General features: G+C 46.3%; 1 protein-coding gene across 2 annotated transcripts in view; it reads left to right on the top strand.

Moving 5' to 3' along the window:
* Nucleotides 1-24,317, top strand: part of LATS2 (large tumor suppressor kinase 2) — a 73,554-nt gene extending 49,237 nt beyond the window's left edge. The window contains exons 3-8 of one of the 2 annotated variants that reach the window (XM_072719800.1): nt 11,279-11,411; nt 12,805-14,219; nt 15,560-16,142; nt 17,319-17,501; nt 19,284-19,390; nt 21,963-24,317. In XM_072719800.1, coding sequence (XP_072575901.1) covers nt 11,279-11,411; nt 12,805-14,219; nt 15,560-16,142; nt 17,319-17,501; nt 19,284-19,390; nt 21,963-22,457 — 2,916 coding nt within the window. In that variant the 3' untranslated portion in view covers nt 22,458-24,317. The remainder of the gene's footprint in view (nt 1-11,278; nt 11,412-12,804; nt 14,220-15,559; nt 16,143-17,318; nt 17,502-19,283; nt 19,391-21,962) is intronic. The other variant, XM_072719801.1, reaches the window with a different exon arrangement.
* Nucleotides 24,318-25,211: the final 894 nt, after the last annotated feature.

The raw sequence follows: 25,211 nt of genomic DNA, 5'->3' as shown, positions 1-25,211 counted from the left end.
GGTAAAGTTTTCTTTTGCTCACTATTGACAGGTTTCCATGCTTTGTTCACAGGCCATTGGTCCTGCCATCCGTCTTGCTATGATTTTTCTTCTTCAAGCATCATGAGTTGAAGCAGAAATTGAATCTTTTCCTTTATGGAGACTTTCCCCTCTAGTCATGCTGCTGTAGGCAGCCAAAGACAAACGGCAGGTGGCCTTTTGTCTAACTTTATCTTTAGTATCTATCTTATCTCTGTTCTGTCAGCAACACTGGAAGTTCAGGGTTAAGTTTACAGATGAACTCCTATGCTTTGGCAAGCCCTTGCTTCTGGACCCTTGTCCTGACCTCTGAACCTATCTGGAAAGGAAGAGGAAGCCACAGGAGAAAGCCTGAGATTGGTGCAGAGTCCTGGCCAGCCTGAGCCCTACCCAACAGGGGGAGCTGAGAAGGCTGGCTTGGGTCTCTTAGCATCTGTTCAATTATCCACTCTGTCAAGGTCTGTTTGTATTCTAAGTTTTCTCTGTAAAAGTTTTCTCCCTATTTCTCTTGAGAAGTTTCTCTGATCTTGTCTTCTCTACCAGAAAGGTTGTTGATCTGTCTTCTACCTACACTCAGCCCCACCCTCATCCAAGGATGCCACCTGGCATCCTTCAGCTCATTCTTTGAAAGTGTGTGCTCTGACTTAGGGATAGGTTTTCTTTTGTGCTAGGAAGGCATGGACCTCTGCCTGCTTGAGAAGTCAAACCCTCTGGCTTATCAGTTACCAGAATTTTCCCTAGAATTCTGTCTTCTGGGGCCAGCATCTTTGCTTCCTGCAGATTGCACCATTTCTGTGCTGTCTGCCAAAGGCTTCTTGCTTCCCTAAGCACTCAGAACACTGGAAGTGCAGATCTGGATTTCTTTCATAGTTTCCTTAGGCAGTACAGATTGTTTTAGAGACTCAGTAAAAGTGAGGCACATCATAACTCCCCTGTGTATGCTTTTTTTTGTTGTTTTTTGCTGCTTTTTTTTTGCTGAATTGTACTAGCCAAATTTTAGAGTATACCTGTTGTTCTTCTTAAAACCAGGGATGTCTTGTTGGGTGGAGGAGGTGCTCTGGAAAGGGCCAGAGCAGATTCTGCCTTGTGAAGCTCTTTTGCAATCTCTGTTGGGCTTTGGCTCTCACTCCTTGGATCAGGATGCTGCTGGATTATTCCCTGGTGCTGCTGGAGCCCAAGGGCTTCCTGCCAGAGCACAGGGGTACCTGCAGGTTGCAGGCTGGGGCCGGGAAGCCCAGTGCAGTGCTAGTTTCCTAAGCCCAGACAGTGGGCTGTATGCACACATGTATGTGTGCCTATGCACACATATGGTTGGGACCTAGGAGTTCTCCCCTAGTAGACACTGAGGTGAACAGATGTGCTGTGAAAGATTAATTTGCCCGGGGGTGCCTGTCTGGCTCAATTAGTTGAGCATACAACTCTTGATCTCAGGGTTGTGAGTTCAAGCCCCATGTTGGACATACAGCTCACTTAAGAGAAAAAAAAAGAAAAAGGATTCATTCACCTATTCTTTCCTGAAGCACTGTAAAGTGTTTTGTATTTTTATTTTTCTGTTACTTTCATTACTGAAAAAAATAGTTTATTTTTCTCAAAAGAGATTGGACCTAAGTTATAACAAGTCATACCCAAGAGTTTGTTACTCCTTTAAGAGAACAAAAACATTTAGAGATATAATAATAATAATTTTGTAGTCCAGTATTAACCCAACCAAGTATTCATTTGAGGGCCTACAGAGTTGCAAGTAAAAAGGCAGTACTTTTGAATATGCAGCCAAATTTTTATAACTAAATGCAGAGTTTAAGATACATAGGTGAACATACTTTTTCAGAGTATACACTGCAGAAAAAGAAGTCAAGTCAATCATCAGTTATCTATTGTGTAACAAACCATCCTGGAACTTTTGGTGACTGAAGAATAACAATAATTTATTATTTATGATGATCCTCTGGTTGGCTGGCCTCTCCTGGATAGTTCTGCTCCACGTGGTGTCTGCTGGGGTTCCTTGTAGCTCATTCCCCTGGGAGCTCAGCTGGGGCTTGAGCATCCAAGATGGCACACCCCATATGCAGAACTACAGCAGGCAGGGCAGCCTGGGACTGCTGAGGCTGGCTGGGTTTCTCTCTAGTCACACAGAGCCCAGAAGCATAGACAGAAGCATAGAAAGTATTTTTATGGCTGTATTAGTATGTTCTGGGTAAAACATTAATTAAAATTAATGTAAAAAAAATAAATAAATAAATAAATAAAATTAATGTAATCCTTCTATCATTGTATATTTAAGCTCCTTGTCCAACTCCCATCCTATCCCCCTTCTATTTAAGGGGCCAATTTATTTTACCTATTTCTGACAACTCTTTGTACACATTGAATTTCAAAATATTTTTATAATATTCTTTTAAGTTAGCCAAAAAAATGTGCAGCCCGGGTGGCTCAGCGGTTTAGTGCCGCCTTTGGCCCAAGGTGTGATCCTGGAGTCCCAGGATTGAGTCCCGTGTCGGGCTCCCTGCGAGGAGCCTGCCTCTCCCTCTGTCTGTGTCTGTGCCTCTCTCTCTCTCTCTCTCTCTCATGAATAAATAAAGCCTTTTAAAAAATTATAAATTAGCCCAAAAGGGACACCTGGCTGGCTCAGTCCATATAGAGCATGAGACTTTTTGATCTCTCGGGGCCATGAGTTCAAGCCTCATGTTGGTGGTAGAGATTACTTTAAAAAAAAAAAAAATAGCCTGAGAATGAATCGGAAGAAGTAAAATTATTAAATCAGGATACAAACAAATTTTGTAACTATTGATATTTAATAACAAACATTCATCTCAAAGGAGTATTATGGTTTATATTGCCACCAAAAATATGAAACTGTTTATTAGTGTTTCTTTGATCACTGGCAAGGTTGAAAATTTTTCATATTTAATTTTAAGCCAAATTTATTCTTTATTCCCTTACCTGCAGGTTACTTTAAGAAATTTTTTTCCCTCAAAAGTGCCGAGTGGTCACTCTACCCAGAGCCACTTGCGTAAATAAAGTACCGGTGCAGTGGCTTTTTCCTGTTGAAGTTTCTATGAGCTGCACTAATGTGCAGTAGTAATTAATTTTCTTTTCTTGTACACACACATTTAAAATTCAAAGGTTGCTTCTGTTTGTTCCTCACTTTATTTTTCCAGCCATAGAGCACATGCACACAAGCTTTTACAAGGCCACGTAGAATGCTCTTTATTCTCTTTGGGAGCTGCGTACAATGGTAGGAGGCTGGGTCTGCCGGGTTGGTCCTCCCAGAGGCCTGTGTTTCTGATTGAGGCTTGACAAACTGGTGGCAAGATGCACTGAGACACTAGGTTCTACTTTGTTTCCAAAAGAACTCCTGGAAGCATCTGGTTGAGGAGATGCAGCACAGCGGTGGACCTGGTGCCTGTACCCACATGTTCCATGGTGATGCCTCCGGCCACTCCCGGGAGTGGTGGGAGCGTTACTGTGCTCCCTGGCCACTGACTGCAGGTACTCTGAGGAAATACCATGATACTCAGTTCTGCTCTCCGTCTTGGCCGTGGTCTCTTCAGGAAATCAGGTCTTCTGGATCACTTTCCTTTTTAAGGTGAAGAAGAATAGTTCCCAGTTTCAAAGCTGGCTGTGCGGTCTTCTTTTTCCTTGACAGGTGAAAAAAATGCCTGTTGATTGGGGGGAGAAGGGGGCATTTGAGTCCCAGGATAGCAGTGCTCAGGTGGCTATTAGGTCTTGGCCAGAGATGGGGTCTCCAGCAAGGGGTGGCCAGAGACTCTTCCTCCATTCCAACTTTGAACTAAAATAGAGAGTTTGTATTGAGAAGGCCTGCAATGCAGGCCACACAGACCCAATGAGGCCCAAGTTCTACATTTCTAGTTTTTCAGCCAAAATTCATAATTGGAATGTGAAAATGTTGGGATTTGGCTTTACTCACAATTGAAAAATGCTTCCTTACCAGGAAGGGGCTGGGGGAGGGACCTCCATGGGAAATTCCTTCCTTCATACATAATAACTCTTCACTGCTTTTCAATTACTCTTGGCCCTGCGTCGATGCCCGTAAAATAATTGAGCTGTACAGAGTGTGTGAACCCAGCTTTTGTCTCCCTATGAGCCAGGAGTCAGAAATCGTAGGCGTGTGACTAGGTTTGCTGCAGCTCTTCCCTGTAGGGCCTGTGAGTGGTGGTGAAAGCACAGCCATTTGAGAGTGGCCAGGTCAGGAGAGCAGAGGCAGGTGGGACACAGACCTGGCCCAACCACACAGCCTTTGCCCCGGGCTGGGAGCAGAGTCGGTGCCCAGTGCCCATGCACCTGCGGCCAAGGAACAGCAGAACTGATTGCTGGTCCTCTCATGCTGTTTGGTGGGCTTCCTGCCGTGTCTGTGGGTTTCAGGGCTGGCAGGCCAGCTTTGGGGGACCTGCGTCAGCTGGAGAACTGGTCGCTGGACGAGGCAGAGGGGAGGTTAGATGGATGATGGACCTGCAGCGGAGGCATTGGCTGATCCCAGTGGACACTCTGGAATTGGGGTGTGGGGAAGCCCAAGAATCTGCCAGGGCAGAGGGAGGGCAGTTTGGCTATGTGCCCCACACCTCATCCCCTTGGCCATTTTGTTAAACTGCATCACTGCAGTCCCTTTCATATGAGATGAGATATAGGAAAATCTCATTTTCCAGAATTGATTTTAGCCAGAACCAGTTGTAAGTTATCAACAGTTTGTCAATAAAATGTGAAAGGAGAAATCTCTTGGGAGAGATACCAATGGTGGAGTGCTCTTGCCTTCAGAGCATCCAGAATCTTTTACCACTCTAGTCTAGGTAAAGCTTAGAAAAAAAATGCTTCTAGATTAGATGTGAGATATGAATGAAATCTCAAAGTCAAGATGCTTCCAAGGTTGGGAGAATGGCATGGTTGTTTACTGAATGGGAAGACTAAAGAGGTAGGTCCGGTTTGCACAGATGCCATCATTGTAGTAGGTGGCACGGAGCAGTCACCAAGGAAGTGAGTTTGAACCTGGAGGCGTCTTGTACGACTTTAGCATGCCTGGTAGAGTGACTTCAGCTCCAGCATGGTGGCTTTCTGGAAGAGAAGGCTGGCTTGCGGGGATTCCTGGGTGGCTCAGTGGTTTAGCGCCACCTTCAGCCCAGGGTGTGATCCTGGAGACCTGGGATCGGGTCCCACATCAGGCTCCCTGCATGGAGCCTGCTTCTCCCTCTGCCTGTGTCTCTGCCTCTCTCTCTCTCTCTCTCTCTCTCTGTTTCTCATGAATAAATAAATAATACCTTAAAAAAAAAAAAAAAAAGAAGAAGGCTGGCTTGCAGACATGGTACCTTTAGTCCCTACTAGATAAGCCTAACTTTAGTGTGAGACAGTAAGCAATCCTAACTGAAGCTTTCTGGAGTGCTTTAGAATTTAATTGTATGTGACATTTTCTTGGTGCATGTTGCTAGGTGACATAAATGTATCAAAGTCTTGTTAATCTTCTGTACTGCCCAGGTTTAGACTGTTAATACTTAGTAAAGGGTAAGCCATTTAAGAGGCACACAGTAGGACAGTTTAAGATTTCATGAACTTCTATAGAAAAGGCTCTCCTGAAGAATGGCCCAGGTATGCAAATTAGGTAGGGTAATAGAGTAAAACTTGGGAAATCAAACTTAGTTTGATTTTTGTGTTAAACATTGGTATTTTACATTCCCTACAGCCTGTGTTTGGGTACAGCTCTGGCTTGTGCTTTCTCTCCACCTCCCCACAGGCAGGAGGCAGCCTGCCCAGAGAACCGGGAGCACCTCCTGGCTGCCACCCCACTTGTAGCTCTTTCCTCCTTTGTTGATCTGAGTCTCATTTGGTCATTCCATCCACTTAGCCAGCACTTTCTAGTGTCAGACACTAGAACAGATACCTGACTCTCCTTCCCCTTTAATAGGGGCCACATGCTTGCTTTAGGGCAGGACTGCCTGACCTTGTGCACATCTCAGCACCCATGGAAGATAGTAATATTTATGGGGCAGCCCTAGGTGAACTGGAAGAGATTGGAGGTGTCTGTTGAGACTTGGTGAAAGAACCCATGACATTTATCTTTAGAAGTATGGTAAAAAGGATAAAGTCCTTTAGATGAAATATTGACCCTGTATAAGACCTACAAATATAATCTTTATGTTTGTCACCAGAGATGCTTAAATACTTCTGTAGCTGTAAGAGCAGACCCTTAAATGATGCTGTTTTGAAACATGTCATGGTCTTTTAATCTGCGGAGCAGTACTATTCACCTTATTTCGCAGGGAGGGAAACAAATGCTCCAAGTAGGCAAGTAATTGGCTGAAGGTCACACAGCTGCTGTGTGACAGGGGGCAGGGTGAAGCCAGGCACTGGGCTCCATGCCCCACGCCAAGGCTCTGCCACCCTGCAGCCTCTTCTGGAGCGGGTTTTATGCTTGAAATAGCCGCAGTTCTAGATCAGGACTCTTAGATGCTGGTGAGTTCTTGAGAAAGAAGTGGAGGACCAAGCCCTTGAGCATGGCTTCAGGGCCCTGATGCTGGGCTTTATTAGCTTCATCCCCTCAATCTCCTTAGGCCAGCTTCTTGCCATCCCGCTGACTGTGCACAGGCTTTTCGCTCTCTTTGGTCGCTGTCCCCTCCTGCCCCCAGCCTTCCCTCCTAGGAGGGGAATGATGTACCTTGGAATTGAGCCAGCTGCCCCACGCAACGTACGGGGTGGGGTCTGTGGAAAGTCTAGCACACAGAGGAGTCTGGGCTCCTATGGGCAGCAAGTGGCAGGAAAACTCCCTACAAGTTGGGGACAGTGTGGGAAATGAAGCTTCTGTGACTTGCTTAAGGTCATCATCTGTCAGTTCCCATGTTAGGTTTAGTTAGAAGTTAAATAATTTACAGTAGTTTCCGTTTTTACTTTTTTATTTTCATCAAAACCAAGTATTTTTCATTTGAAGTTTACAGTGAAGATTGGATTCATGATCCGCTTTTGACCGTATCAGTCACTGCGTGTTTTTGTTTCCAAGCTGTAAGTGGCCACCGTTTCTGCCATGTCCATGCCTCCCGGGTTTCATTTTTCGGGTAGAAAGTCGCCCTTCTGTCAAGGGCAGTCACCATTAATCCTTGCAATAGGTGCTTTTAGCTGTTGTTAGTTGTATCTTGGGGTGTGTTTCTTTCTCCCAGTAATTGTCATATGAATTTGATAACAGGCTGATCAGTAGTTTTGTTTCTTCATTAGTCCATTGGAAATGGGTGAGCAGTTTTGTGAAATGGCGCATTGAAACAAGGGGTGGAGTGAAAGGGGCGGTAGGCCCACAGAAGTGCCATGAGCCCCAGACAAAGTTGGGGTCTGGGGCTGGACTTCCTGACTGGTGTGGGCACTGCGGGCCCCATGGCAGCAGCTCGCGGGGGTGGGAGGCACCTCTACCCACCCGGGGCCTGGCCCACCCCCTCATTGTTTCCCTTGAACTCTGTGGAAACCCTGTCCTGCACCGAAGGAGGGTGCATGGGACAGGTGGCCCACCAGCCATGGGGCTCACAGAGCCCAAATCCATCCCAGATCTGCCTTGGAGGCAAGGCTTCTCGTGGAGCACTTCTGTGGAAGGTATTCACTGAAAAAAGCTCTGTGGGAAAACTGATACTGTCAGGCAGGTCTTAGTAATGGTTGGAAGATGATACCTTTGTTTCCACAGCTCCTGTGAATGAGTGGGGTGGGCCTTGTCATGGAGCACAAGCTACAGAGGAGCACGCGTGTGTGTGTGGTGGGGTGGAGGGTGCAGGGATAGGTAAGATGAAGAGATAGTCCAGAGGCAGACGGAACATGGGTGTGTGCTGCCAGAGAAAGGGGCAAGGGGGGCTGGTGTGTACTAGTCCGTGCAGGATGCTTAGAGTGTGGACACATGGCACATAAATATGCCAGTGTCTGAGCACATACCATCCAGGGAAAGTGCCTAAGCTCTGGGGCAGAATTTGGGCATTCTTGGGTGCATTAGAAATACTGTATATGAGGGCACCCTTGGCCCCACCATAACCCTTGACCTGTGCCAGGAGGGGCATCTGACCTTTGGGGGAGAGGCCCATGCCTTCTCCCACCAGGCAGCCACGCCCAGCCCCTGGACACCATGTAGGGATGCGGGGGGCGTCCGTTTCTCCGCCCTGCTCCCTAAGCACGTTTGGAGCCACCTCAAGCTGTGGCAGGATGTCTGAGAACTAGAGTCATGTGGAGCTTCAGAGAGGTCGCACACAGCAATGGTGCCGCAAGCAGGTCATGCTGTTAGATGGATTTAGCACTCACTGATGTCTGCTTGAGCCTGTTTGCAGCCCACAGCAGACAGTGAGGCTGGATCAGCGACGGGGTGCCTATTCCTGGTGGATTTGTAAATGATCCTGGGTTTCCTCCAGCTGTACGACCTGGGTGTATGTGTATATAGCATCTCCCAAGAATTAATGTATAGAAACTACTTAATTGCCAAATGAAGATGAGAAACAAACAAGGTCGAGACACAACTGACCTGAATTATTTGACAGGTTTTTTTTTTTTAATTATTTATTTACTCATGAGAGACACAGAAAGAGAGAAAGAAAGAGGCAGAGACACAGGCAGAGGGAGAAGCAGGCCCCATGCAGGGAGCTCATCACGGGACTCGATCACTGGGACAACTCGATCCCGGGTCCCCAGGATCACCCCCCTGACCGAAGGCTGGGAGCCCGCACTTCCCTGTCGATGGGCGGGTGCCGAAGCCGTGAGCATGGCTGGCAGGTCACCCCAGGGAGATGTAGACGGTGGTGGTGGTGGTGGTGCAGACCCAGCACATGCTGGTTAGGGTCAGCTCTCCAAGGGCGCAGTGTTTAAATGGGCGCCAGAAGCTCCAGGGCGATCCTGATAAGATGAGGCCTTATACCATGTTTTTCTCGGAACTGTTGAGAGTTCTCCGCAGACATGACCTCATCGCATAACGCAGCCCTGAGGCGGGGAGGCTGAAGCGTTACCTCCCGCCTGCAGGTGAGGCATCACCGTGTTGGCTTGTGCGCCTCCCTCTCAACAGCGCTTTACATGCCTGCTCGCTTTCAAACACCAGCCCTGTTCTTACTCCCAGGTCTCCGTCTGCCTGGAAAGCTGCCTCTTCCTGCCCCGACAGCCCCCCCCCCCCCCCAGCACCTAGGCCCTTGTTCCCTGCCCCACCCCCACCCGCACCGCTTGCTCTCTTGGCGTCAGCAGGAGTATAGGCACGTGTGCTTTGTCCTGCCACAAGGCGGGAATCTCTGGGAATGGAAAGCTTGGCTGGAGTATGCTGTCACCAGGGGGGTAAGTGAGCGCTGAAGTCACTTGTGCTGTCGTGGCCAGCGGCCATTATAGCAACAGGTACTGTGGGCTGCAGGCCCCAGGATGTGCGCCCAGTCCTGGAGGAGGAGACAGATGGACCGACGGACATGTTGGTCTGATAAAGGTCCTGGGGGTGTGATGCCTGGCCGAGGGCCATTGGGAGCACAGTGGTCTGTTGGGAGTCAGCCTGGAAAGGCGCTGGGCTGGGAAGCTCAGGAGGCTGGCTCATTCTGAGTCGGGGACAAGTACTGTTTCCCCAGAGTGGCCCTGTGCTAGCGCAGCCACAGTCTGCCTGCCCAGAAGTACCCCGAGCTTTCTTCTTGTCATTCTGAGGTCTTCCCACACCCTCACCCCTTTTCCTCTCTCCTGTCTGAGCCCCGAGATTCCCTTTGCCATGCTTTCCCATCCCTTAAGCCCTCGGAACCCTTCTCATCTGTCACCACCCCTACTGCATTGTTTCTTCCTCCCCACTGGCCTGCCCTCCCCCTTCACAGTGCTGTGTTCCCTTCCATACATGCCCCATTTGCTGCCTCGACATGGCTGTTCTGTCCTTGTCTCCAGGAGGCTGGGCTCTCAGGCTTTCTCTCCCCTCCGCCACCCGTCCCATTTGCCCACAGCTCTGCTGAGCCAACCAGCAGGTGCTGTGTCCCCTCCTGTCTACTGTCTACTCTGACCTGTTTTATCTCTCCAACTTGAGAATCTGCTTATTGTCTCTCTGCCCCAAACTGATCTTCTCATTGCCCCATGTCCCCTGTTGAAAAGCCTCCATAACTGCTTTCAACTAGGAGCAGGCCTGGGCACAGTCTGGCCCCAGCCCGAGCCCCCCTCTGCTGTCTCTAACGCCCCTTCTCGGTGCCTGCCACTCTGCCCGTTCTCTGCCCCCTGTCCTATACTCCGGCGGTTCCACCTACCAAGAATATCTTTTCTCTCCTGGGCTCTCTGTCTACCCAAATTCTGTCTGTCCTTGAGGGGTCATCTGTGTCTCTGTCTCCTCCACAAACAGTCCCTGATGCCCTCTCTCTCAGCAGAAGGAGTCCATCTCCTCTGACCCTCGGCTGCTGTGTCTCCCATGGTGGCTAGTCGCCAGCTTCTGTCTCTTGTTCATCCCCCAGGCAGTTTTAGGGGGCTTGTTCTGGGCTGGGTCCTGCTCCAAGGGCTCCTATGGGGGCCTGTCTTCTCTTCTATTAGATCAGGAGCCCATGCGCAAGTTCCCAGCTACTGTAGCCAGCACAGGGCACTGGAAACAGTAGGCATCCAGCAAGCTCTTTATTATCGACCCTGGCAACCCTCCCCTTCTCTAGGGGCCACGAGGGGGGCCACTCCTTCTCTGTCTCTTTCTCCCAGTTAGCCTGGGGGTCAGCTGGGATTAAAGCTAGGGTCTCAGACTTCAACCGTTGTTCAACCGTTGTTCACATTAAACTGTTCTAGTTTTAGGTTTACTCCCAAAGCAGGATTGTTTTTGGGGGGGTGGTGGTTTATCACATTGGTTCTTTTATTTTTTATTTTTATTTTTTAAATAAATTTATTTTTTATTGGTATTCAATTTGCCAACATATAGAATAACACCCAGTGCTCATCCCGTCAAGTGCCCACCTCAGTGCCCGTCACCCAGTCTCCCCCAATCCCAAAGCAGGATTTATCAGTCCAATCACAGAAGTTTTCTAAGGAGAAGCAGAACTTAGGATTCTTTCAGGTCCACCCATCAAAATTCCTGTGTGTTTGTGACATATAATAAATAGCCTATGGGTTAGTGTGTGTTAGGCTTTTGTCATGAAGCACCTGAGGACATGTGGCCAACTGTGCTTGTTCTGAGACTTGTCTGCAGCACGTCACAGACCCCAGCAGGCACAGAGGCAGATAGCACAACAGTCCTGAACAGGGCGAGAATAGAAGTCCCTGCATGGCTTTGTGTCAAGATGACACACATTGAGACCTCCCATTCATCTGTGTGCTTTCCTCCCAGGAGATGGCAGGCAGGGCCCTCAAGCAGACTGGCAGCCGGAGCATCGAGGCCGCCCTGGAGTACATCAGCAAGATGGGCTACCTGGACCCCAGGAATGAGCAGATAGTGCGAGTCATTAAGCAGACCTCCCCAGGTGAGCTCAGACCTGCTGCACTGTGGGTGAAGACGGTTTGCAGGAAGTGAGGTCCAGTGTGGCCCTGGTCAGTGCATTATCTGTTGGCACTCACTGCCCTTACCGGTGAGTTGGGCCTGCCCTGCTCTGCATTTGGGCCCTGAAAAGAGAGGCAACACGTGGCAGATCATGGGACTTACCTGGGTCCTGAAATAGCCTCTGGTACTTTCTGGGGGGCAGGGGTTGTATACATATTTTTTTTTATGGAGTTTGAAGAACTCACTGGATAGTAAAGTTAGGCAACCTAGCAGAGAGTGAGTTTTAAAATGTTCTTTTTACTTTCTCTTGGGCCTGCGAGGGAGTCTTTGAAAAGGGAGGTTTATTTCCTTGATTTTTTTTTTAAAGATTTTTAAAAAGATTTTATCTATTTGAGAGAGAGTGAGTACAGCAGAAGGAGGAGGGAGAAGCAGACTCCCCACTAAGCAGGGCCCGGTGCAGGGATAATCCCGGGACCCTGGGACCATGACTGGGGCCAAACGAAGTTGCTTAACCGACCGAGCCACCCAGGTGCCCCTATTTCATTGACTTTAAAATACAGTGATTTCTCACACTGTAGCCTCAGAGCAGGCGTCTCTCCAGCCTGGAGGCCATAGGCAGTGGCCTAGACAGCCCCTCAATATCCCCTGGGAAGGGCCAGAGGCACCAGCACCAAATGCTTTGCCTCATTGGCTGTCAGTGAATGTTCCTTTTTGAGGATAGAGCAAATGGGAGGGACAATTTTTGGTACCTGAGGTCCCTGGGCATGATAAGGGATTTAGGATATTTAGCAAAAAGGGCTTTCCTTATTTTGTGGTAGATCTTTGATAAAACTCCCTTCCTCTGTTGAGTGAGAAATTGTATCTTTGTTAAGAGGGCACAAACTCTTGTTTTCTTGTTGATAGAAGACCCTTAAACCGTTGCCTGCCGGCTATCCCTGTCAAGATTCTTAGAGTCCCAGAGTCTGTCTTGGGGCAGAGCCCCAAAGGGAAATGCAGGCCCAAATCTGTTATGATTTACTTCTACATTTGCCTCTGATGTGTATTCACTGATGCATCTTCTTAGCCCAGGAAGACAGTCATTGTTTGTCTGTGCTTCTGCACTAGTTGATGTCTGTAGAGGTTCTCGGCTCTGCCAGCTATCCCTGTGAGGGACCTCGGGGGGCAGGGCAGAGCCTGTGACCCAGAAGTTCCCCAGGATCTGCCCATAGCAGAGTTCAGCCTTTGTCAAAGGGCCTTCCAGAGGGCCTGGGCTCATGGAAGAGCCTGCAGCAGGGCCAGCCCCAAGGACACTGCCGGCAGGCAGGGCCAGTCTGCAAGAGGCAGACCAGCTGCACAGGCTCCCCACTAATGCCATGTCCCTCTTCTGTTCTCTGCAGGAAAGGGAACCGTACCAGCCTCTATACCACGGAGGCCAAGCTTTGAAGGAACAGGTGACCCTTTCCCACCCTACCATCAGATGAGTGCGGCAGCCTACGAGGGTGGCAGCACACTGGAGGAGGTGCCTCGCCAGTACATGGACTTTCTCTTCACTGGAAGCACTCACAGTGTGCCCAGTGGCCATCAGCACCAGCCCAAAGGCTATGCCACAAACATGGAGGCCGCGGGCATGAGCTTCCCAGTGGCTGGCCCTGGGGGCCAAGCCCTCCCGCTGCAAGGCCCCCACTATAGGCCACACCTGCTGGTGCCTGGGGAGCCGCTGGGCTACGGCATCCAGCGCAGCCCCTCCTTCCAAAACAAGGAGGCCGGAGCTTATGCAAACCTGGCTGCCAAGGGCCCAGGTGGGCAGCCTGGGGCTGGCCATGCATTCCCGCCCACGGGAACACCGACAGGTCTGTACATGCCCCACCCGCACCACAAGCAGGCCCACCAGGTGCACATGCTGGGCTCCAGGGGCCAGGTGTTCACCAGCGACAGCCCCCCCCAGAGTCTGATGACACCCTCCAGAAACAGCCTCAACGTGGACCTCTATGACCTAGGCAGCCCTCCTGTCCAGCAGTGGCAGTCCTCTACCCTGTCCCGCCGTGACTCTCTTCAGAAGCCAGGCCTGGAGGCGCCAGCCCGCCAGCACGTGGCATTCCTGCCTGAAGGCCCTGTCCCTAGCAGAACCAACTCCTTCAACAACCACCAGCAGCCAGTGGCCGTGCCCATCCGAGCGGGAGTGCCCAGCAAGACGGAGCCATCCATGCCCTCCCCCAACACCATCACAGCTGTGACAGCCGCCCACATCCTGCACCCAGTGAAGAGTGTGAGGGTGATGCGGCCCGAGCCTCAGACGGCTGTGGGGCCCTCCCACCCAGCCTGGGTTCCAGCGCCCACCCCCTCTGGAGCCGAGGGTCTGGATGCCAAGGATGAGCACCCTCTGCCCCTGGGGGGCGCCAGTGCGTACCCGTTGGATGTTGACTACGGCAGCCCAGACCTGAGGTGCCCACCCCCGCCCTACCCCAAACACCTGCTACTCCGCAGTAAGTCCGAACAGTACGATGTGGACAGCCTGTGCGCGGGCCTGGAGCAGAGCCTCCGTGGGAGCCAGGCTGCCGAGCCTGCCGACAAGACTGACAAGAGCCACAAGAGCGCCAAAGGGGACAAAGCAGGGAAGGATAAAAAGCAGATTCAGACCTCTCCTGTTCCTGTTCGGAAAAACAGCAGAGATGAAGAGAAGAGGGAGTCCCGCATCAAGAGCTACTCCCCATACGCGTTTAAGTTCTTCATGGAGCAGCACGTGGAAAACGTCATAAAAACCTACCAGCAGAAGGTCAACCGAAGGTTGCAGCTGGAGCAGGAAATGGCAAAAGTAATTTCTCATTATGTCCTTATCAGTGGGCCCTGGTTCTTTCCTAAAGTGGTAATGGGAATTACAGCAGAATCCCATTTCTGTTTCTGCTTTATGCACCTTTATTACAAACAATTCATCTCACGGGGCGATGGTGGGTTATAGGCGAACACCTTGGCAATGTCACAGATGTTGCTGGATCTGTTGCACGTTCACCCTGACTCTGCAGGTGAGCAGTGAACACTGTGCATGATTCCCCCAACAGGTAGATTGCCAGATCGATTTTTAGGGTCAGTCCTTATTTATTAACAAAATTTGTCAAATTTTAGTAACTGGTACTTAAACACTTTGAAAGGGTAGAAACAAAGTTTGAGATTTTATAAATTGAAATTGTGGGATTTATAAAGAAAAATATATCTGGTAACAATCTATTTATCCTTTAATTCTATAATTAGCAAATAATATATTTTTTTTAAGATTTTCTTTATTTGGGAGAGGGACAGAGGGAGCACAGCAGGCGGAGAGGCAAAAGCCAGAGGGAAAGGGAGAAGCAGACTCCCCACTGAGCAGGGAGCCCAATGCATGACTCCATCTCAGGACCCGGAGATCATGACCTGAGCCCAAGGCACATGCTTAACGGACAGCCTCCCAGACACCCAGCAAATACATATATATGTTTTAATATTTTATTTATTTATTCATGAGAGACACTGAGACAGAGAAGCAGAGACATAGGCAGAGAGAGAAGCAGACTTTGTGCAGGGAGCCTGATGTAGGACTGGATCCCGGGACTCCAGGATAATGCCCTGAGCCGAAGGCAGACGCTCAACTGCTGAGCCACCCAGGCGTCCCCCAGCAAATATTTTAAATGTACCTTAGTTGACAGTAATCTGCTAGAGAAGGTTATTAAGGAAATGATTTAAATTAAAATGTTACAGTAAATTGAAATCACACAAAGCCAATCATTGCAAATTCTAAAAATCTGTGCTCTTACTTTCTGCTCTCCCATTTTCATTGATTTTTCTTTGTTCCCATTTTCCTTGAGCTATTCAATTATTAGATTGCTCTTAGAGTTCCAGGAACTTTGTGGTCCCCTTTTCAAAAATTTTTATTTATCGAGGTTTCCTTTAGAGCCTAAAAAGGAAGTAATTTCACCTGTTTTATCTTCCCTTTAGATTCCAGATGTGTGTCTACATAAGCATATAAAGAACAAACCAGTTGCTTGTGTAGTATACTGGACCTATTCAGTGTTCTTAAATATGAAAATTAAGTTAGGACTGTCTCAGTTCCAGGGTCTCCCACCCCACCTGTTTCCTATCATGTGACCAATAATGTGACTTCCTTGTTTTCCTTCTCCACAGGCGGGACTTTGTGAAGCTGAGCAGGAACAGATGAGAAAGATCCTCTACCAGAAGGAGTCTAATTACAATAGGCTGAAGAGGGCCAAAATGGACAAGTCCATGTTTGTGAAAATCAAAACCCTGGGGATCGGTGCCTTTGGAGAAGTGTGTCTTGCTTGTAAGGTGGACACTCATGCCCTATACGCCATGAAGACCCTGAGGAAGAAGGATGTCCTGAACCGAAATCAGGTGGCCCATGTCAAGGCTGAGAGGGACATCCTGGCCGAGGCGGACAATGAGTGGGTGGTCAAACTCTACTACTCCTTCCAAGACAAGGACAGCCTGTACTTTGTGATGGACTACATCCCAGGGGGGGATATGATGAGCCTGCTGATCCGGATGGAGGTCTTCCCCGAGCACCTGGCCCGGTTCTACATCGCAGAGTTGACTCTGGCCATTGAGAGTGTCCATAAAATGGGCTTCATCCACCGAGACATCAAGCCAGACAACATTTTGATAGATCTTGATGGTCACATCAAACTGACAGATTTTGGCCTCTGCACTGGGTTCAGATGGACTCACAATTCCAAATACTACCAGAAAGGTATTGTCTCAGACGTGCCACATCCACTTTTTTTTTTTTTTTTTTTTAAGATTTTATTTATTCATGAGAGACACAGAGAAAGGCAGAGACAGGCAGAGGGAGAAGCAGGCTCCATGCTGGAAGCCCGATATGGGACTCTATTCTGGGTCTCCAGGATCACACCCTGGGCTGAAGGTGGCACTAAACCGCTGAGCCACCAGGGCTGCCTGCCACATCCACTTTCTACATCTAGCCATAACTGAACTAAGGCAATGCTTTCCCATCCTGGTGGCTCCTGATCATTTTGAAATTATCTGTTTTCCATTATTTTATAATTTGATATGACATCCTTTTCTTCCTGAAGGAGATGCAAGTTTTATTATAGTATTTTTAGGACAATAGGCTGTGGGGTGTGGACCTTGGTTGGGAACCATCGCTCTGCCCTTATAAAATGAGCCTTAAAAACTAAGCCTTACAACCTCCCAAGAGTCCTCTTCTTATAGCTAATGTGATTTTTTTCTATAGGTATCTCTAAGTATAGGTATAGGTTAACTCCATCTTTTGCAGTCCTGCTGGCCATTATCTTATTTATGGCTCAATTTCTTGAAATAGTCATTTTAATACCATGGCTCAGCCTTTTATTTTATTTAAAAAAATTTTTTTAATGTAATCTCTACACCCAATGTGGGGCTCGAACTCAACCCTGAGATTAAGAGTTGCATGCTCCATCAACCGAGCCTCATGCTTCTATTTTTCAACTCAAAACTAATCCTAATTTAATTCATTCCCATTAATGCCATTCATTCTGGCATTAAAGTCACTTTTGTTTATATTTTTTAATTCCTCTCATGCTTTTCCACGCTCATCTTGAAACATGTCTTGTCAGACAGGTAGTAGACTTTGGCCCGCATGCTATGCACGATATTGCCACAGTTACCTGAGCTTTGCTCCCTCAGCATCACACTATCACCCTGCACAGCACCCAGCTCCTGTCATTGCTTCATCCGTTGTTCGTAGTGTTTGTGTTACCTCATGGCTTGAGTCTACAGAGCAGTTGGGGAGGATTCTTTCTCTTAACATGTCAGGAGCTGAACTGAATTACTTTCCCCTTTGAAATTGTGGATTTGTTGCATTGTTGAATAGTGGAAATTCATTTTTTTATTCCCTTCTTCACTGCCCCTGATTCCTGGATAAAAGGGAGCCACATCAGACAGGATAGCATGGAGCCGAGTGACCTCTGGGACGACGTGTCTAATTGTCGATGTGGAGACAGGCTGAAGACCCTGGAGCAGAGAGCCAGGAAGCAGCACCAGAGGTGCCTGGCTCACTCCCTGGTTGGGACCCCAAATTACATCGCACCGGAAGTGCTCCTCCGAAAAGGTGCGTACTTCCAGCCACAGCCAGCTGCCCAACTGGCAGCCATCTTCACTTTAAACCTGTTGAGCCAGATGACCTCTAAGAGTCTCTCCAGGTCCAGCTGTCTGAGACTCTGAATGTTCTCATTGTATTTTTGTGCTTGTGGAAGCCCGAGAGCGAAATTATTTCCCTAACAAACAAGCCTCCAATGTATCTCATGTCTTTTGCAACTGCCCTTGCTTCCGGGGTGAAAGAGGACATACACCATTAGACGTGTCTTGCTAGTTCACTCCTTTGGCTGGGAAGTGTTAGGTTGGGGTGTAGGGTTGGGCTTTCTATCTAGAACCCAAGAGAATCTCTCCACATTGTTTTGACAGACACATCTCTCAGGGCACAGGAACACTATTCAGTCTCCTAAGCCATACACGTCCAGGATCCCGCTTTGACTCTTCCTTGCCTGAGTTCCTAGCTGCTTATACCAGCTGGTTATGGTTATCTTCAGCTGGTTATGAAGTATGACAGGACATAAGTATTGTTTCCCTCCAGTTCTCCCCCTGTTCCAGAAGTGCTGGAAGGTGAGATTTGGGGGCAGTGGTGTACATGGAACTACAAGCGTTCAGTAGAATTAGTCTCCTGTGTGGATGCTCTGTTTTATCAAATACGACATTTGATTGAGTACGAGAAGAAGCTTTCAGGGATCAGTTGCAGGGCTTTTAGTGACAGTATAATAAATCCAGAGATCGGTGGTCTGTCTTTTCACATGTGTTGTTTTACTCCAGTTTTCTTTGTCAGCTGTGGAAATCCAAAGCAAAGCACTTAACCACTCAGAGCCACAGGTATAACAATAACTACCTTGAGAGGTTGCTGTGAACATCAGCCTTACCGCACAGGAAAGTCTCATTGTCTCCTTCCTCTCACAGTGGGAGGTGAGAAGTATCTCCAGCACCGTAACGTGTGCAGTCCTGGCACTAGGGATCCAAGTTACCCTACCACCTCTAATGCCAGACCAGGGTGGAAGAGCTGGGGGATGGGGTGATGGGAGAACACAGCAAATGCTGCTGGCAGGTCTTAAGGCCCAGTTCAAGCTTAGCAAGGATCAGGTGACATCAAGACTGGAGCATGACTGGGACTAGGATGCAGAGCTCTGAAGAACAAGTGGGAGAAAATCGAAAAATGGGCCTGTTGTACTGCCTTGGTGAGGCTGGCTCGCCTGACCAAGCTGCAGGCGCCCTGCCGCAGCTACTGCACCGTGGGAGCTCCGTGAGGAAGGGCCTGGCTCTGTGAGTGCATCACAGTAGGTCTTAGGGGACAGTTGTTTTCTTTGCCCTCCTCTTCATACTCCTCAACTTCTTCCAAAACAGACTTAGCAAGCCTCCCAGGGAAGCCCTCAGGACTGGCAGGTGGAGCACTCTCTGGTTTTCAGTTAGTCCTATTTTAGTTTATGTCTTTCAGTTCTTTAAGAACTGAAAATCCCGGTTAGTGATGTTACTAACAGTAACAATAGGCTTTTAAAAGTAGAAAGTCTTATTATAAAAGCATCCTGTGTTTATTATAGACTAATTGTAGAAAATAAGAGAATACATGAAGACTGTCACCACCCTGGCAGGTGTCCCACCCAGCCTGCTATTCTGAGCCACACGTACAGGGAGGCACATTTTGTGTAGGTTGCTTTCCTTTTACATGACATGTGTGCTGCTTGAACATGCTTTCCCCTTCAACGGCAAATTAGCATTTGAGGATTTTGCAAAACTCTTCTCTGAGAAGAATGCACACCTGTGTGGAATTGAGTGAGACTTTGTCTTTCAGGATACACTCAGCTCTGTGACTGGTGGAGTGTTGGTGTGATTCTCTTCGAGATGCTGGTGGGACAGCCACCCTTTCTGGCCCCTACCCCCACGGAAACCCAACTGAAGGTAGGTACTAACCAGCCCATGCATCTGCTCACTGCAAACACACTTGGTTTTCTGATGAACCCATGAGTCTCTGGTCAGCATTTGACCTTTAATTCTGAGTAGTGGAAGAGTGTCAGTTGTATGTTTTTAAATCATTATTATTACCTGTATAAAAAGTTTTATTTTAATAAGTAAAGCCACCAAGTTAGACCTGTGTTTTGATATCTATGTATATCTGAAGTTTTACTTGAACTATTGATCATCCGCCATCTTGAACTATGAACAGGGAGAAGCAGTAAAGGTGGGCTCTACGTCCATTCTCTGCTGCCACACGTGCCTACCTTGCAAAAAATACTGAAAACTTTATGAACTGTACTTGAAGAAATCAGTTACTTCTTTGGATATTATACTACATTATACACTATATCCATTATTGTTTGCAGATTATCAGCTATGTGATTGGGCTAGTTGTACATTTTTCTAATATTGATTGGAAATAATCATTTAATAGTAAATAATTAGTTTTGGAGTTATAACCATTATTCTCCGAAATAAATGAATTGATTTCTAGGGAAGGACTGAATTGAGAATTTGATAAAATCTTTGGAACATCTTTGAACAGTGCACTTACCCACCAAAATATGTGTTCACTAAAAATTCTTGAAGTATTCATAAGTCCCAGAGTCCATGTTAGACCCTAAATTAATAATCCCTTATTTAGAAAAATCCTGAATGAAGGCTTAGTTTTCACTCTGGTAACAATAAAAATGAAATTTGACACTATCTCTATCCTAATTGGATTGCCATACCATTCACTAATTTGCTTGTATGATAACTCAATTTTTTATTGTGATAAAATTTACCAGTTTAAACATTTTTAATTTTACAGTTGAGTGGCATTAAGTGCATTCACAGTGTTGTACGACTGTAACCATAACCTGTCTTCAGATAGTTTTATCATCCCAAACAGAAACTGGACTCATCAAACAATAGCTCCCCATTCCTCCCACCCCCAGACCTCTCTTTGACTTTTTTCTCTGTGAAGTTGCCTAGTCTAGGTATCCTGTAAAAGTGTAATACCGTATTTGTCCTTTCACCACTGGCTTATTTCACTTTAGCATGTCTTCGAGGTCCATCCATGTTGTAACGTGTCAGAATTTCCTTCCTTTTTAAGGCTGGAGAATATTCCAGTGTATGTGTATAGCACATATATTTATCAAGCATCTGGTGATGAACAATTGGGCTTTTTCTACCTTTTGGTGATTGCGAATAATTCTGCTGTGAACATGAGTACATATACAAGTATCTGTTTGAGTTCCTACTTTCGTTTTTGGGGTTACATACCCAGAAGTGGAATGGCCGGATCATATGGTCATTCTACATTTAACTTTTGGAGGAACCACCAAACTGTTTGCCACAGTGGCTACATGATTTTACATTCCCATCATCAGTGCTTGAGGCTTCCAGTTTCTTCACATGCTCATCAACATTTACTTCATTTGTTGTTGTTGTTTTTTAATAGTAATCATCCTAGTGGGTGTGAGGTGGTATCTCATTGTGGATTTTTTTTTTTTTAAGATTTTACTTATTTGTTCACGAGAGACACAGAGAGAGAGGCAGAGACATAGGCAGTGGGAGAAGCAGGCTCCCTATGGGGAACCCGATGTGGGACTTGATCCCAGGACACTAGGATCATGATATTATATATTCTGGACAGTAATCCCTGATCCAGATATATGCTTTGCAAATATATTCTCCCTTTCTGGGGGTTACCTTTTCACTCTGTTAATAGTGTCCTTTGATGCACAAAAGTTTTAAATTTTGATGAAGTCCGTTTTATGTATCTTTTGTTTTGTTGCCAGGCTTTTTGGTACCATATACAAGAAATTTTGCCAAATCCAATGTCATGAATATTTTCCCCTATGTTTTCTTCTGTGACTTTCACAGTTTTAGATCTACTAAAACAACTACTCAAGTTTGAACCAGCCCTCCCACCCATACCCCACCTGCCTCCATGCCTTACCAATGCCCTGTCACCCTAGCCTGTGGCCTGTTAGCTTGGCCTTGCTTTATCCTGATTCTAAGTATAAATAATAGAGAAGTCTCTTAGGTTTTCTTTTCATAGCAGATGCATTTCATAACAAATGTATTTACTGAACATCCCAATGGCTGCTCTGTGTGGTTGACTGTCATGAACATGAGGCCAGGGCCATTGGTTCAGTCACCTTTATTTTCCTCTGTGAGGTTGTCTTTTTTTTTTTTAAATAAAACCTCAGTTGACCATCTGTTGGCCATAATAATCACAAAATTATTTTGCTAAACTCTTTTTCCGATAGAAGAAAATCAGTCTCTTTTGGTCTGTATTTGGCTTTATCACCCCCTGCCTCAGGCTGTGAGCCCCTTACTAAACCACACTGGCCTTTCCTAGCTGCTCAGGTTTGCAACTTCTGCTCCTGGGTTTGTTCTAACTGTTGTCCCATCATGAAAGTAAAATTATTTGAAAGCCATGTCACCACATACTGTCTCAGAACTGCCCTAAACTGGCCTTAAAATGTGAAAAGAAAGGAAAATTTGGGTTCTGTTGTCTCGTCAGGTGATAAACTGGGAGAACACGCTCCACATTCCAGTCCAGGTGAAGCTGAGCCCCGAGGCCCGGGACCTCATCACCAAACTGTGCTGTGCTGCCGACCACCGGCTAGGGAGGAATGGGGCCGATGACCTGAAGGCCCACCCATTCTTCGGGGCCATTGACTTCTCAAGTGACATCCGGAAGCAGCCGGCCCCGTATGTTCCCAAGATCAGCCACCCCATGGACACCTCAAATTTTGACCCTGTAGATGAAGAAAGCCCTTGGAATGATGCTAGTGAAGATAGCACAAAGGCCTGGGACACGCTCACCTCCCCAAATAATAAACACCCTGAGCACGCATTTTATGAATTCACTTTCCGAAGGTTCTTTGATGACAACGGCTATCCCTTTAGATGCCCAAAGCCTTCAGGAGCAGATGCTTCCCAGGCAGAGGACTCCGATTTGGAAAATTCTGATATGGTGGATCAGACTGAAGGTTGCCAGCCTGTGTACGTGTAGACCGTGAATCGGTATCCCTGACGCTCTGCTTCAGAGGTTCAGGGTGCCAACAGCTGGTTTCCTAACAGGCCTGATGGAGAGTTGATGTCAGCGTTGTTCAAGTTAGTCCATTCATTACTTCACTTGAAGTTCTGGTCTTCACCAAAACCCCCCAAAACAAAAAAGCTTTTTAAAGAAGGACTCAAATCTAGCAGATTCTGGTTGATGGGGTTGGGGGCAGGTATCAATATTGCTTTGAATTGGAATTGGCTTTTGAGGACCTTCACTGCATTAAAACATTATTTTAAAAAGTTTAGTACAGTTTAGAAAGAGCACTTATTTTGTTTATAGCCATTTTTCTTACTAAATTATAGGGATTAACTTTGACAAATCATGCTGCTGTTATTTTCTACATTTGTATTTTATCCATAGCACTTATTCACATTTAGGAAAAGACATAAAAACTGAAGAACATGTGATAAGAAATCTGTGCAATAATGTGTAAAAAAAAAAAAAGATAACACTGTTCTGATATTACTGATATCATTTTATTCACACAATGGTTTTTGTTTTATATTTTTCCCACATTTCAAAATTGTGATATAATGTTAAAAGCTGCTTTTTTTTTTTTGCTTTTTGCATATTATAGTATAATAGAAAGTGTGAGCAAGGTGATTACGTGGGTATGATTTCAGATGTCTGATGTGTAGAGAGTACTGCATGAGCAGGGTTTTTCTATTATAAAATTACCATATCTTGCCATTCACAGCAGGTTCTGTGAATATGTTTTTACTGAGTATCTTTAAATGAGATGTTCTAGACAGTTTGCTGATAACGTATCGTGTGGGTGACTTCCTCGCTGTGATTGTATCCCTTATTGTTTTGTTAAAGAAATGCAGATGTGTAACTGAGAAGTGATTTTTGTGTGTGTGTCTGGGGTATGATTGGATTCTTTGGGGGATGATCTTAGACATTTGTCATGTAAGAAACTTGTATACATCAAAAGGGATTAATTTAGCTATGCCAAAAAATTTTAAGTCAATCATAGAACTCTCTATTTCACTGGTCAGTACCCTCTGGTTGGCGTAGCTGATATGTGGAATCCAGTAGCTGCCACCCTACTGCCAACAGACTGCCCGCACTGAAAGGTTTGCGTGACATCATTCCTCCTGTTGTCATAGACAACGGAGGTGTTATTACCATGATGAAATTCAATTCTTTCACTTTTTTTTTTTTTTTGGTGTGCGTTGAAGTATCAATCTTAACTTGGTTTTAAAAATACAGTTTTCTAATCTTTGTAAAACAGCAAGGATTATTCAAAGTGACATTGAAATAAAAAAACTAATTAAGCCATACATATTTTCTTAGAAGTGTAGATGTACATATAATTACATAGATAAACACACAAAATATTCCTTATTTCAAATTAGTATGATTCCTATTTAAAGTGATTTATATCTGAGTAAAAAGTTCAATTCTTTTTTGCTTTTTAAAAATCTGAAGCATCATATTTTTCATTATATTATTCCACATATTTTTCCTTGAATTTTTTAGCATAATGTATCCATTATTTAGTATATATCTAGGCAACAACACTTATAAGTTTATCAATGTCTAAACTAAAAAAAAAAAAAAAAAACAATTCCTGTGTACTGGTTTACATTTGTATGAATGGCAAATTCTGAAGTCTGCTGTGCTTGTATCGTGACTGTCAGTATTTTCGCTATTTTATAGTAACGCCCCGTTATTTACAGCGCTCTGACATACTTTCATGTGGTAGGTTCTTTCTCAGGAACTCAATTTAACTATTATTTATTGATATATCATTGCCTTTGAAAAGCTTCTACTGGCACAATTTATTATTAAAAGTTTGAATCCAAATCCCTTGGTGTCGTGTTGTCCTGGAATTTGTCATTTCCTGCCTTTATCAGTGTGTAGTTTCTCCCTGGTCCACATGCAGCCAGGATTGCCAACTGCAGATGGAGGCGCTATCACCAGAGGGAAGGGGGTGGAGCCTCCCCAGACAGCGTTCTGCCTCAGGAAGGAAGGGATAGATGTGGGAAGAAGGAGTTTCCAGATTATACACAAAAAGTCCAGGTGAGGGTGTGGTTCTGTGACCTAGCTTCTCTTTCATAAGATAGTAACGAAGTACAGCTCATTAGGATTGTCACGTGGTTTAGGTGGGATATTAGATACCTACAGTGGGTGATAAAATAAGTCACAAAGTTCATTCTCGTGCATGAGATGTTTAAACTGAGAGGGCCATTGGAATGCCCTGACCTTTGGTTTAAGATGGTGGGATTTCAGAAAATGTAATACTTTGTTTTCTTTCAGTTAACCTTTCAAATAGTTGTAATCACATGGTTTAAAAATCAAAACAGGGATCCCTGGGTGGCGCAGTGGTTTGGCGCTTGCCTTTGGCCCGGGGCGCGATCCTGGAGACCCAGGATCAAATCCCACGTCGGGCTCCCGGTGCATGGAGCCTGCTTCTCCCTCTGCCTGTGTCTCTGCCTCTCTCTCTCTCTGTGACTATCATAAATAAATAAAAATTAAAAAAAAATAAAAATAAAAATCAAAACAAGTAGGGGTGTCTGGGTGACTCAGCAGTTGAGTGCTTGCCTTCGGCTCAGTGATCTTGGAGTCCCAGGATCGAGTCCCACATCAGACTCCCTGCGGGGAGCCTGCTTCTCCCTCTGCCTGTGTCTCTGCCTCTCTGTGTCTCTCATGAATGAATAAAAATCAAAACATTTAAAAGGATATACAATAAAATGTCTC

Source organism: Vulpes vulpes, chromosome 9 (assembly GCF_048418805.1).
Source record: "Vulpes vulpes isolate BD-2025 chromosome 9, VulVul3, whole genome shotgun sequence".
Taxonomy (NCBI): domain Eukaryota; kingdom Metazoa; phylum Chordata; class Mammalia; order Carnivora; family Canidae; genus Vulpes; species Vulpes vulpes.
Note: the sequence above shows the minus strand (reverse complement) of the source record. Positions and strands in the feature narration are given on the sequence as shown.